Raw genomic sequence first — 15,329 nt, 5'->3', positions numbered from 1 at the left:
ACCAACTTCAATCTTGGTTCAATTCCATGAACCCACAAGTAAACATATTTATAATAGCATTTGTCACACCCCAAAGTAGGGCCTTGGAGTTTTAGGGGTAATTTAAGAATTTTAGCCTTAGAGTGTTTGGAATTTTGTGACATGGCATATCAATAATGTTTTCATAGTTTTTAAAAAAGTAAATCAATTTATAAAAATGATTTTTAAATACCTTTAATTTTGAAAATAGGACTTATTTGTAAAAGAGTAAAAATTGAGAGTTTTTATGAAGCAATTTGACCAGATTTTAAAAACCAAGTTAAATAACCTCCCTCTTCAAAGTTATTTCATGTAAAAACAACCCCAAAATTTGTGCTTGCCGTCCCTTGTTCTCTCTTGCTATTTCAATCAATTTTGAACTCCAAATACTAATTCCTTTTGATTTCTATCATCTCTTAAGTTATAAACCTCTATAAAAACCAAGAAAAGCACCCAAAACACCATTGTTTCCTCCATTTTCAAGCTTGTGAGTTTTTCAGGTTTTCGATCAAACACTTGATTTTTCATCATCTAAGATAACCATTCGATTCCTTACGAGTTTTTAATGATATCTAGTCTTTAAAATTGAATTATTAGTCATTAAATCACATGTTTTAAATAAAAGCTGAAAATTGGATTGTTAATGGTAGATTTCTGAATTTTGAGTAAAAACGTGATTTCAAAGTATTTTTCAATTGATTTTAACATGAATAGAAGGTTTCTAAACTTATTTTAAAGTTTCATTAAGTATTTCGAAGGATTTAATGAATTTTCGTGAATTTTTCCATAAACATGTAAAAAAATTTGATAGCATGAATTGAGTAGTTTTGAGTAGTTTAAAGGTTGAAAATCAGTCGTAAGTGAATAATTAGATGAATGGAATTTGTTTTAGACAAAAATGTTAAGCATAGACCGAGATATTTGAGTTTCAAGTTTGTCTTTGGCTAAATTTTGATTATGTATATTGTGTGGTTAATATGTGTGAAGCATCGGAATTGTTGGAACTTTTTTCGAGCAAGGCAAAAGGCAAGGAAAAGCTAGTTTAATCTTTTGGCTTTTTCGGCGAAAGTGTAATTGGTGAGTGTTTGAAATTGCTACTTGTACACATGATTCTTAATGTTGATTGGGAGTTTAGGAACAACTTAAACCTCTATCTTAAGTTCCGAGTTCTATTTTCCTTATTTTATGTTTGGCAAATTATGCAAATATATGAATAACTATGAATTGATTATTATGATGAAATATTGAGAATTCTATTGTATTATGGGTATATTAAATATGTCAAGTGATAGTAATGATGTTGTGTTAGTAATACAAAGATGTGCAGTGAAAGTGTGCAAAAGTCGATAAGTATGTATGTGTTGCATTGTGGAATGTGATGCTAATGTAACAGTTTTTTGTATGTGATAAAATAATTTTAATGCATTCATATGTTGACGGATATATGATGGCTCCATGAGCATTATTGTGGCACTTTAAGTGCAATTAGATGTGAATTTGATAAGTATGCATTGTATACAAGTTTATGATGTGAATTGACGAATATGAACAAAGATGATGTGCATCAAATCAGTAATTAAAAATGTATAATTATAGTGTGGATATTTTGGCCTTGTGACCTCATTAAACCGTTAGATATAGTTGGCATACCATATGATTGTGAGTACTCACCTATATGTGTTATGTGATTTAGGCGTCGAGGCCTTGGGACATGTTGGAGAGATAAGAGAATGTGATCTAAGCTCCATTCTATGGGACATGTTTGGTGTGTTGGAGAGTGCTAGGTTTATGCTTCACTTTTGGGATATGTTCGACTCTATGAGTTAGGTGGTGTGTTGGAGATCCATATATCCAATGAGTGATGATAGAGCTCACTTTATGTTTCACAGCTCAAGTGCCAAATTATCTTAAAATGTTTTTACGTGCAATGTGATGTATGTCTAAATGAGCATGTGGTTTCTATGCCAATTTATCGTTCATATATGATCTTATATGTTATGATAATACGATAAGAGACGAATTTTTTTAATTGTGAGTAATATGTTAAATGAGTTGATTTAAGTTACATGAAAACGCTAGTATGTTCTCATAATAAATTGCGTATGTAATTGTGGATTGGGTTGTTTTCGTATAACTTGTGAATTCCTGTGAATATATAAGTTAAAATTTTAAATTATTACAACATGTATATATTGTTTAGTCTTGACGAATTATTGTTAAATGAATTAATGAAGCATGAATATGTAATTCTAACTTAAATGGAATATGGTTGTGAAAGTGTTGTAGTATGCTCTTGATGGACCTTTGATATTGTGTGTACACTATGGTTACTCTGAGTATTCACTAAGCTTGTTAAGCTCACCCACTCTATTCTTAAACTTTGCAGTTTAGCTGTGTGCCGTTGTGAGCGATGTGGCCTTCAAGGGAGTGATCCAAGCCGATTATTTAGCTTCTATTAGAAGGTGTTCTATGCTTATTTATATTTGGGGAATAAAGACAATATGATAGGCCAATGTCGTACATTTTATACCAATTTATTGAGATGTATTGGGGATTATTTGTATATTATGTATGTTTGGGAAGCATGTGAACTTGGACATGGTGTTTGGTTATTGTTTAGACATTTTGATGCATATGTGACTAGGTAAACGAAGCACGATGTTTAGAGACTAAGTTTAAATTATTTAAATGCTCTTATATGGTGAATTTTTGTAACCTGAAGCAGAGGTATCGATATTAAGGCTTTTAGAACGATACCTCTGTATTTTTGAAAGTGCAAGGAGTCAGAATATCAACTTGGTATCGATACCTTAGCCGAGTATCGATACTCGTGGTGTATTTATCGATACCTTGCGAAAGGTATCGATATTTTCCAATGTTTTGAAATTTGGCAAGAAACAGAATGCTAGTTTGGTATCGATTTTCCAGGTGGTATCGATACCACTTAAAGGAAATATCGATACCATAGAAGCGGTATCGATACCTACATAAAATTTTTGGGAAAATTTGCTAAGTGGTCCCAATGCTTGAGATATGTACATTTTATGTTTGTTTTTCGTATGGTAATATGATTAAATGCTAAACTAAGTTTGCATGACTTGATATTCTCATAAATGTTAGAGTAATTAAAGTAAAACAAAACTGCATGTATTTCAATTCTGATAATTACAATAAAATCAGTGTGAGACGATGATGTAACATCCTAGTATTCGGGCTTGGAGATTAGGCCGGGTATACGGTGTTACAGCATTTGGAAATGGTATACACTTTGCATATATAAACCATTGAAAACATATCCTACATGCCACATAATCGGGTTTTAATTTATTAAAAAATCTACCTAAACTGAAGCTGGATAGTGTGAGCTTCAAGTTGATCTCATCTTCATGTTCCACAAAAAGACAACTACAAGACAAGAAAACATAACAAGGTAAATATTATATATGCTTAATAAGCTCATATGCCTTAAAACAGTAAACTTACCTTATTTCATAACTAAAAAATTCAAAACAACAAGTTTAACTATGTTTCCTATCAGAACATATCACAACCGAAGGTGAATATTTATTATACAGTCATATAATCCATCCATTCACTAGTACAAATCAGTTCAGTATCGTTTTATCAAAACTGTCAAATGAAATACATCATTTGCCCAATCAAACACATGAACGCATTCATTTCTAATCACTATATCGAATTAGACAATACATTTCCTTCTTAAATCATTAGCCCGATGAACTATAATAACATATACGGATACACAGATAACTATACCACACTAGTAGGCACCAAAGTGCTTTAATAGTAGACACCGAAGTGCTGAGTAGTAGGCACCGAAGTGCGAATCAGTAGGCACCATAGTGCAAATCAATAGGCCTCGTAGTGCAAATCCTGTACAAACGTGCAACTAAACCTATTGGCATGCCAATTATATCCTATCCTACGTTCATTCGGGCTCAATAAACATATCAAGAAAGTCTTTTACAATTTAGTCCTTTTCTCACCTTTTTGTTCCAATTTATAGACAATTCAAAGTTCATACAGTACTATGCATTCACAATCCAACCACAAGCATTATAAATATGTAAATAACTAAACCATATGAACTTACCATGTACAAACATCAATAGTAGAAGAGTCATAAACTAGTTTACAATTTTCTTTTTTCTTCGATTATCTACCGATCGGTTCAATTCTTGATCTATACAGTAAGTCATTTGAAATTATCAATGCCAATTACCTTAAATCATCTTATTCAATATTTATGTCAACTTAATTTTACTTTTCACAATTTCCCTATAGTTTTACATTTTATTCAATTTAATCCCTATAATCGAAACAAGCATATCTTTCACATTTGAACCCCAACTTTTAATATGATTTCAATATTATCCCTATACAGCTCTCAAGCAACTATATTTACAAAAAAAATTATGCTAATTTTGAAATATATTCATTTTAGTGCTTAAACTCAAAACTAACGAATTTCGCTTTACAAAACAGTCTTATTACATATCTAAGCTTACAACCAAGTCATTTAACATCAAAAGAATAAAAAATATCAATGGTAATATTTCAAAACTCTAAAAGTTTTACAATTTAGTACCCATGTTAGCTAGATTAAGCTACAACACTCTCAAAAACATAAAATTTATGAAAAAAAAATAGGCTTAGATAAGACTTACATGCAAGGGTTGAATGGTTTAAGCATTCAACAATGGTGGTTTGGTTCTGTTTTTCCTTTGAGGTTTTGGTGGAAGATAAACAAAAGAATATGATGATGTTTTTTTTCTTCTTATTTTTTGTTTTAATTAACCTTAACATTTATTTTAACTAAATTTTTAACATATAAATGATTAAAAACCATGCACTAACCATCCATTATAATTAGAAAGGGTCTAGTTTCCATTTAAAGCCTAGCACATTAACTCTTTGTGCCTTTTAACTAATAAAAATCTATAGAGATTGACTTTTACGATTTAGTCTTTGTGCCATAATTAATCATTCAATCAAAAAATTACCGAACCAAAATTTAATATAACTCTATATTAGACTAGTAAATATTAATAAAAAAATATTTGCTGACTCAATCATCAGAAAACGGGGTTTTGAAACCACCATTTTTGGTACCACAAAAAAAGGGCTCTTACAACTTGATGTAAGTATCGTGGAAAGCAAAGCCATGCCCATTCCAGGTGTTGGAGAAGGCCAGATGTGAAGGGTAGAAGATGCAATTTGATGGGGCACATTGACAGGTTTTGCAAGGAAAAAAGAAATAAACAGCAAGGTGGAGCACATGCTGCAGTTAAAGAAGAAGATGGCCAATTATTTGTTGCCTATTGCTTCTCATCAAGCGCTCTATGTGACAGTTGGTTAGTTGATAGTGGTAGCAACAATCACATGGCTTGTGATGAAAAGTTGTTTAAAGACCTTGACAGGTCATTGAACTCGAGAGTAAGGATAGGAAATGGAGAATACTTAGAAGTGAAGGGAAAAGGTACAGTTATAACACCCTTTACCCGTATTCGATGCCAGAATAGGGTATGAGGTATTACCAGAACATATACACTTTTAACCGTAGTAAACCGAGTTGTAAAATTTCATCTAAATTAAAACTTTCAAATTGTTATTCTTGAGTCGTTAATTAGGGTTTGCTTGGCTAAATATACTCACAATCTTTCATTTCCTCGTCGTATGAATTTATAAATTTTCACTTACTTGTTGAATTCGTCCTGAGTACCTGAATTGATTCCTATCATTGCATATTCTCATATCGTCAAATTTTCCTTTTTAACTATTGTAATATATCAACTGTTCACTATCTAGTAAGCTAATTGTCACATATATACATTATCCATTCATCTCCCACACAACTAACAAAATTAGCCACAAAGATAGTACAAATTTTCTCTATTCGATATAAACCAAAACCTGTTATTTCTTTTCCAACAAACCTTACTAAATATACACTTTATACTAATCCAAGTGTTTAACCATTCACCCATGACATAAAAATATTTTATCCATTATTGCCGAATATAGATATGCTTCACAAATCATAATTCACCTCAGATAGTAACCGAATTACTTTTTATCATTTGTCAAATAGATTACAAAATAAGTTATATAACAAAATATAGATACATTTTAAACCACACAAATAAACAAATTTTCATGGCATTACATGATCATCACATATCAAAGACAGATGTTCTTGACATTTCCATCACATAAACCGAATTAATCAATGCAACTCAATGATATAATCATCCATATATCATTATTATCACACATATATATATCATGACTAAATTTCTTAAACATTTGATCAATTGCTTTTCAATACCGCAATAGTTCCTTCAGTACCAATACGTATTTACCATTCAATTTAACATTTACCGATTATAATCGGGCATATGACCATTTATACACAATTCATCCATACATTTTATTGTCCTCCTCCTGCTCTCCATTCCACATCCTTTATGTATAAAACATGGTTAAATAGCGTTATACATAATTTCACTATTCACTTATATTTAAATTCAAAGCTATCTATTTGAGTCAGAGTCACTAAATAATTTTTATCTGAAGCTACAGAGCTTCAAATTAAGATCAATTAATTTTCCCCAAAGCTAGACTCACATTTCTTATTACCATAAAATTTTTAGAATTTTTGACTTTTCCAATTAGTACAGTTTATTCTTTAAAGTCACCCCTGTTTCACTGCTCAACATCTCTGACCTCTCTTCATTAAAAATGAAGTATCTCATTGTACAGAATTTGGATGATATTTCCATTTATTTATTTTGAAAATAGACTCATTAAGGATTCTAATAATATAAATTATAACTCGTAATTATTTTTGTACAATTTTTAATTATTTTCCAATGTTAGAACAGGGGATTCCGAAATCAATCTGACCCTGCCTCACTAAAATTCAAATATCTCAAAATGTATAACTCTTTTTCTTGCTCTATTTCTTTTATGTAAAAATATACTCCTTAGGATTTCATTTCATATCTTATTCACTCTCTAATTCAATTTCCACCATTTTTGGTGATTTTTCAAAGTCACACTATTGTTACTATCCAAAACTGTTTTGTTGCACATTTTACTTTTTCATAATTTCACTTTTTCACTTTCAATCATTATTCAATTCAATTCCGCACATATATTCATCATTCAATCACACTTAATCATTACGTGATCTCATGTATTTTTACTTAGTAAATTTCCCGATGAACATTTCAGAATAATAACAGATACACGATGGATTCAACACACAGCAACCACCCTTTGTAATCAATGATATCCGATGGGATCAGCACATAGCAACTACCTTATAATTAAAGATACCGGTTCACATAGTAGCATGCACATAGTACTACACATGTGACCATCACTATCTGATAAACGTAGTAGCCTGCACATAGTACTACACACGTGATCGAAGCTATCTGGTACGCATAGTAGCCTGCACATAGTACTACACATACGGCCCATCATTCTGGTACACGTAGTAGCCTACACATAGTACTACACACGTGACCATCACTTTCACTTTCACATACTGGCCTACACACAGTCCATGCAACATATGCGATCATTTCTGTCACTTCATTTGTATCCCTTTTTATTCCGAATGTTTAATCGGGAAATTTCTCACTTTTTCTTATTTTTTTCTTTTTCACTAATCAAAGCCAATTCCTTGTCTTTCTTGACTTATAATAACACATTTAACTTATTTAACACTCACATTATTCAATCCAGTCCAAAAATCATATTTTGGCAAAATTACATTTTTGCCCCTAGGCTCAGAAATTAAACTTTATTCCTTTTTCTTATGTTTTATGACATGCTGAACATTTTTTCCTTCTATTGCAACATCAAATTCTTTCTCTAAAGTACACTTATGAACAATAATAATTTTTATCAATTATGTCGTTTCACTCGTTTTCGCTGAAAATCGCTTAGCAAAAATTGTTTAACATAATTCTAAGCTTCATATTCTATCATGAAACATCAAAATTCACACTTTTCATCTATGGGTAATTTTTCAAACATAAATTCTAACTCGAATTAATGGTAGAAATAGCTTAAACAAGTTACCTTGAAAAGAGTTGAGCTTGAGATAAAATTGATAGAAAATTGTATCCTACAAGAGCAACTACAAAACAACTGTTATGAAAATGAGAAATTGCAAGCGAAGGTAACTCTCTTGGAGCAGCAGTTGGCATCTCTCTTTAATGATAAACTATCATCTTCTGCATATGGAATATCCGAAGAACATGCTGATGAGATACGAAAAAAATTCAATCTCAAGAGATCAAGAATGAAAAACTAAAACTGGAACATGTGAAACTTTTAGAGGAGAATAGTGGGTTATGTTTCCAAACTCAAAAACTGACTGAATCAGCTTCATATGTAGAAGAATTGGCATTTGGAACTTCTGTTGAGTTTTAAAATTTAGTTGGTGAGATCATCAGGCTTTTAGTGCAAAATGCAAAATTAAAGAAGGATTTATTAGCTGCGAGAAGATTTGCTAATCAAACCATAAATGGTGTTAATAATAAGTATAGTGACAAAACAAGACCTTTGGTGAAGGACTTTGGCCACTCTCATGAATTTTTTGGAGCACTTGGTGATGATTTTGAATTGTGGAATTTTGATCTAGATGACCTAACGATGAAATTGTAGACTAGGAAATAACTAGAGGCAGCTCTTGAAGTTGCACTAGATGAGAAGGAATTCATAGAAGACAAATATATAAAAATTTGAAGAAGTTGGTTTATTGCATATTAGAGGACTAAATGACAGATTTTTTTTAGTAAGTAAGTCTTTCCATGTTAGTCGATTTGAATTTCTTAGGATAAAACTTGGTGTCTGCAACACTTGAGTCAGGAGGAGAACCTTAATGTCCCAAGGGCTTCAAAGTCTTTTTATCATTAAGATGACTAATTGTTAGTGAGATTGTTAGCTTGTTAGTAGGAAGAGGAAGCCAAAATTTGGTTGAGTTTGTTACTTGAGTCATGTATAAAAAGACAGCTTGGTTAATGAATTTTTATCATCTCTCCCAATTATTTCTTTTTATGCTTTAGTTAGTTCTCTGCTAAATCAACCACCTCAAAACACTTGCCTCAACAATCTCCCACTTTGGAATTTTTTTGACAAAACCAAACTAGTGAGGAAGCTTATAAATAAAACGAAATAGCTCCCCTTCGCACAATTCCCTTAATCCATCAAACTTACTCTTAAAACATAATTAAGAAATTTAACTATTAATGTCTTCCGAGTAATTCTATCAACAAGTAAAATACTATAATTATATCTAAGAAAGATAAGGATAATAGTATGTACATCAAAGTAATATCCACCAAACAACAATATAGTTCATAAACCCAAAAAAAATTGAAATACCCAACGTAAAATGAACTAAAATAAACTCCCATTAGTAGTGCCATCATCATTAACAGTTCCAACTTCCTCACATTCAACTACTCCTCCTTTTTGCTCTATGAAGTGTCAATATATCATTTTCTGGGGTGAGTGAGCAAATTATTGCACAAGGAAACCTTTTGGTCTCTAATTTGCTGGATGACCTTGATTACAACTCAAATTTTGGCTATAACTTGATTGTGAAAGTCAATGGAAGCAGATAAGTGATCAACCATCCCCTTATTTGAATCTGTAGGGTTACTCGTAAGGCCTGATGTAGTGGACACATCAGGAGCCACTAGTGCAGTCTCATTAGCAAGATCGTCTTCCTTCTCCTCTTCTTGAAGACCAACAGGATCTATAGATGCTTGCTTTCCTTCAAGCCATTTAGAAGAGAATTTTAGCTCAACAACATTTCTCTCAACATGCTCAATGGCCTAGACAAGTCATGGATTTTATTTAATCAATGCTTAAAAAGTGAGATGGCTTGTACACCTGACGACTACGTTAGATGTAAGGTATCTCAATTGAAAGATGAGGCTTATCAGTGGTGGTTCACGTTGTTATCCATTATACCAAAAGATGGAATTAATTGAGACTTTTTCCAAATTGAATTCCAGAAGAAGTATATGAACAGATTATATCTGGAGAAGAAAAAGAAAAACTTCCTCGACCTGAAATAGGGAAATAGATCCATGGCCAAGTATGAATGATAGTTTGTATGGCTTAGTGAATATGTCTGTGAAATTTTACCGACTGAGTTTGAGATGTGTATTCATTTCGAAAGTGGTCTGAATGATGAGATCTATATGTTAGTCGAAGCACTGGAATTGTGGGAATTTATGGTTATATCCAAACGAGCATAAAAAATGGATGATATCTGCAATGAGAAGAAACAAAATAAAATGAAACTTCAGGAATTTGGAATGCGAAATATGTTGAGATCGTTTCAGTCTCCTTCGCCTAAGAAGTCGAGAGGATTCCATAATCGTATTACCTCACAGCTAGAGTATTTTGGAAGATATAAGCCGAGACCGAGTAGCCTGAAGTCCTGGAGTATGCCAGCAACCAGGTTGGCAATGTTCATAATGTAGACCTACCTATTTTCGATCATTGTGGAAAACCTGACAAAGGTGTATGTCGAGTTGAAGTTAGGGTTTGTTTCAGATTCAGATACACTGAGCACTTCCTGAAAGATTGTCCAAAGAAATTGAATAATATTGATGATCAAGTTGATAGACTAATGTCTGTTTCTCAAAGGGGTAGACGACCGGGACAGAGTAATACCACTAGGGCTACCTGAGGTGGGACCAAGAATACGACAATTAGGTTTGAGGCCTGGGTGCTTGCCAAAACCTGTACTATTCGAGCCCGGGAAGAAGCTTCTGCTCCTGATGTCATTACTAGTACTTTTTCTCTCTTTGATACTAATGTATATGCACTGATTGACCCTGAGTCAACATTTTCTTACATTTACACTACTTTAGTATCTAAAAAGATCATGCCGATAGAATAGACTGAATTTGAGGACAGAGTGACATATCCGTTGGGTCAAAGTGTCTTAGTCAATTTGATTTGTACAAAGTGTCCATTGAGAATTTAGGGTTATTACTTTCCTGCTAACTTGATGCTGCTACCGTTCCACGAGTTTGACGTTATACTAGGTATTGACTGGCTAACTCTATATGTTGTTGTGGCAAATTGTAGAATGAAGTGGATTGATCTGAGATGTCAAAATGGCGAGTTATTTCCTGTTGAGTCTAACAAGACCGAATGTGTTACTAATGTCATATTAACGATTTTTGCTCAGAAACTGGTTAGAAATGGCTGTGAAGAGTTTCTAGCTTACATCATAAATATGTGAATATCATAATAAAAAATTGATCAGCTACCGACAATAATTTAATTTATTGATGTGTTTCCAAAAGAATTACCTGGGTTAGCACCGGAATGAGAAGTCGAATTTTCTATTGAACTAATGCCTGGAACTGGTCCAATTTCAATTGCCCCGTATAGAATGGCTCTTACAAAATTAAAAGAATTGAAAGCATAGTTACAATAGTTGATTGACAAAGGTTTTCTACAATCGAGCGTGTCACCTTAAAGTGCACCAGTCTTATTTGTGAAAAGGAAAGATGGGTTGATGAGACTGTGTATCGACTACAGGCAGCAAAACAGGGTCACTATAAAGAAGAAGTATCCACTGCGCCATATTAACGATCTGTTTGACCAATTGAAGGGAGCCACCGATCTGGCTACTATCACTTGCGAGTTAAAGAAGTTGATGTATCGAAAACTGCATTCAAAACAAGTTCTAATGTCATTAAAATATTTAGAAAAATAATTTTATTTTATTAAAAATTTTATCACATATAAATAAGAATTAAGGCTTGTTAAAATAGTTTCATTAAATGGATTTATAAAATAATAAATAAAATCGTTAAATTATATATTGAATTACATTAAAGTATTTTTTCCATTAACAAAAAAAATAAAAATTATATCACTATATTTTAAATATCAAAAATATATTATTTATATAGTAACTCTATATAATTTATTATAATTACATTAATTATATATTATCTACTGCCAAATTATTAACTATTATGAAAAAAAATGAAAAATTAAGAGCATGGAATATCAAATTTTAATATTGTATAAATGTTTTAATAATCATTAGAAAATTTTCACTACTATAATATTTGAATTATCAAAATCATTTAGTATATTTTAATAAATCACATAACTTAAACATATAAAATCACGTATCATATATTTGATAGTAGAAATTAATTGAATTAAAAAGATACAAAGTACAAAGATTATCCGCTTGTTCATTCTTTTGTATAGAAGAAACAAATCAAATAATGTAATGAAATTATACATTTCCTTCATTGTACAAACCTTATTAATTTTATCTCATAGTAAATCTTAAGCCAATGTTGAATTTCAAATTTGTATTGGATCAATCAATAATGAAGTGATCCCACCTTTAGCAGCTTTCCCAACATGTGTATAACCATCACCTTCTCTGTAAAGTACATCCATAACCCTAGCAAGGTTGAGGCTACGACAAAGAACGGGTGTCGGCATTTCTGTCGGTTTCAAGAACTCTTCATTTACATCTTTCCATGAACTCTCAATGTGTTTGTTGAATTCATTGTATGCTTCCTGCGCTGTCACCCCATATTGTTTCATGTAACATTCGATTGCTGAGCAATCGTCTTCTCTCCTATGGTTGAACTGCACCCATATGAACCATGTATGTTAATTAACTTAGCAAATGCAAACCCTAGAAGCCTTACAATTCTATTATATAGATTTAAGTGCATATATATGTCATAATCGATTTTTAGAATTCTTGAATGTGAATATATAGTATACCTTATGTTCAGCAATATCGTCCATGAACCTGCAAATAATGGTGGAAGCCTTAATGATCTTGGGGTCACTGGCGGCCCATTTGAAGGTCTCAGGGGTTATAACTTCGCCCATGCCGACAAACGCCGTTATAGCAAGCATGGCATAGCCAGAGGTTGGCAATGCATTATCTCTAAATTCCTCAAAGGTTGGTTTATAATTTTGATGAGTCCATTTGGCCTCCAAAAGGTAAGCTTGAGCAAGACGTATCATCTGAGGATTAAAGGCATAAAAAAGTAAGCAAATTGCTAATGTAATTTTCAAATTTTATACGTTTATGATTAAAGCATATCATACTATTGTATCATTACATACCGCCTTTTTCGCATACTCAACTCGGTACTGTCTCCCTTGATTTGCCAACAGCTGTTCCATTTCTTCATAAACATCTAATAGTGCCTTGTAGCTTATTTTCATGTAATTCGGGAGTTGGTTCATGCATTTAATATCCCACCTAAAACACAATTTCAGGGTTAATTTGAATCTAAAACTTAGCCTGGTTAGTTCATACTATCACCATTAAAATATGAGCAACTGCAAGTTGGAGTGAATATCCTAACGTTTAAAAACATATATTCCCTTATTCTTTGTGATCTCAAAACTTTTTTTTTTTTTGTAGAAAAGAAAAAAAAAATCTCACCTTTCAATTGCATTTGTATAGGGAATGAGTTCATCATAGGTTGCATATGAATCATAAGTATCATCAACAATGGAAGCCATTGCTATGACTTTTGTCAACATCTTTCTACCAAGAGAGTATTGGGGTTCAAAGTAAACTCCCATTATCCAAAAATAGCCTTCAACCACTCTATCTCTTGCAAATGGTAGTTTTCTTGTAAAGTCTAAATCTTTCCACCACCTAAAAAAAGCATCATAAAATGTCAGCAACAGTCGTGTGATCAATTGAAATAGTATTAGACTTCATAGCTTTAAAGATCTCCAAACACTTACCTGCAGATCTCACTTAGCTCTTTCCTATGCAAAAGCTGCAACAAGTTGAAATCAATCTTTGCAAATTGAAGCAACGATTTGTTATGGGATTCTAAATCTTGGTATATCGAAATGAAATTCCGGGCCTCAACCCTTGGCAAGCCCCTTCGGATAGACTGCTTTAAGGCATGGCCGACCTGTTCCGATAAAGGATGGTGTAAAGTTGGTAGAGCAAGTGTAAGTTGAGCAGTGGTGAAAGAAATGGCTTCATCAAGTATATCTTCCCCATGGACCCTCATATAGGAAGCTTCATAAAGTTCCAACAACCCTTGCACATCACTTGTCAATGATGCCTTGAAGTTCCCTGCCTCATCTTTGAACTTGTTGAATGCATCTGGTCAAGCACCCAAAATCATCATCAAACATTAGTTTCATCAATAAATATATATATATTGAAGTATTGTACAGATGATTATTAATGTAAAGTTTGATAATATTAATTGATAAATGGATAAGAAGAGTTATGAAAGTTTAAGACTTAATTACCACAAGAAATATCGAAGCCATGCTCTCTAAGTAACCGGAATCGAAGAGCTGTAGTGTAGAGATCGGTGTCCGCATCATTGTTGTTGGTGTCACGGTAAATATTCTCTAGTTCATCTTCAATCTCTTTCTCAAAATGATAACTCACACCTAATCTTTGAACAGCATCAATGAAGGGCAACTTTTGGTTTGAATCATCAACAGGTTCCATAATCATCTTCCTCACTTGTGCTTTTAATTCTTCATATTGTAATTCAGTTGCAGCATCGATATCCTGCTCAAGTACGTATAATGCTTTTCCATGAAATCTCCAAAAAACTTAAAAATCGATAAAAGAGAAAGTAAGAAAAAAATTATAGATTACCGTATCAGGACAGATGATGAACATATCACCCCAAATACCGGGATGAAAATCAGCCTTGGGTCGATTTTCGGATGAAATGGCGGGATGGGGTGAAGCAAGAACTTGAGAAGCTTGTGAAGCCATTTTCTAGGATGTGTTGAAGGAAAAGTGTAGGGTTTTGGAAGCAAATAATTCAAAGATTAATTTGCTGCCTTTGCTTACTGTTTAGTGTTTAAAACACAGGTTTTGGATGAGACGATGTGTGCAATTGTTGCATGTATTTATAGGTATAAGATAGGAGTCAACAAAGTACAACGTAAATTGCACGTATTTTAATTATACTGGAAGGAGAAAAATATGCAAATACAGTGAGAAATTTCCTTGTTTTTTAATATCCTTTTGTTTGTTTCCACTTTCTATCCTTCAAAATTGGTGCCTCAAACACATTATTTTAGAATCTTGGGATAAAGGATTTGTTTGACTCGAATTGAGTGTACATTGTTTACTTAGCAGTCTGTCTGACTATTGCTGACGTAGTAAATGTGAGTGTTGAGCAATATACCCATTTCTCTATATTATTATTATTTGTATAATTAGCTGAGACGGTCAATTTTGACTCCAACTTCCAATA

General features: G+C 32.5%; 1 protein-coding gene across 1 annotated transcript; it reads right to left on the bottom strand.

Annotated features, from left to right (window-relative positions):
* Positions 1-12,209: 12,209 nt before the first annotated feature.
* On the bottom strand, positions 12,210-14,947 carry LOC107918747 ((+)-delta-cadinene synthase isozyme A). The gene is made up of 7 exons (XM_016848331.2): positions 14,720-14,947; positions 14,359-14,629; positions 13,834-14,206; positions 13,523-13,741; positions 13,198-13,336; positions 12,847-13,095; positions 12,210-12,705 (listed from the first exon to the last, which is right to left on the bottom strand). Exons 1-7 carry the CDS (start codon positions 14,840-14,842, stop codon positions 12,412-12,414), a joined length of 1,668 nt encoding a protein of 555 aa, XP_016703820.1. The 5' UTR covers positions 14,843-14,947; the 3' UTR covers positions 12,210-12,411.
* Between the last annotated feature and the right edge of the window lie 382 nt (positions 14,948-15,329).

Source organism: Gossypium hirsutum, chromosome D13, assembly GCF_007990345.1.
Source record: "Gossypium hirsutum isolate 1008001.06 chromosome D13, Gossypium_hirsutum_v2.1, whole genome shotgun sequence".
Classification (NCBI taxonomy): Eukaryota; Viridiplantae; Streptophyta; class Magnoliopsida; order Malvales; family Malvaceae; genus Gossypium; species Gossypium hirsutum.
This window is presented reverse-complemented; position numbering and strand designations above follow the sequence as displayed.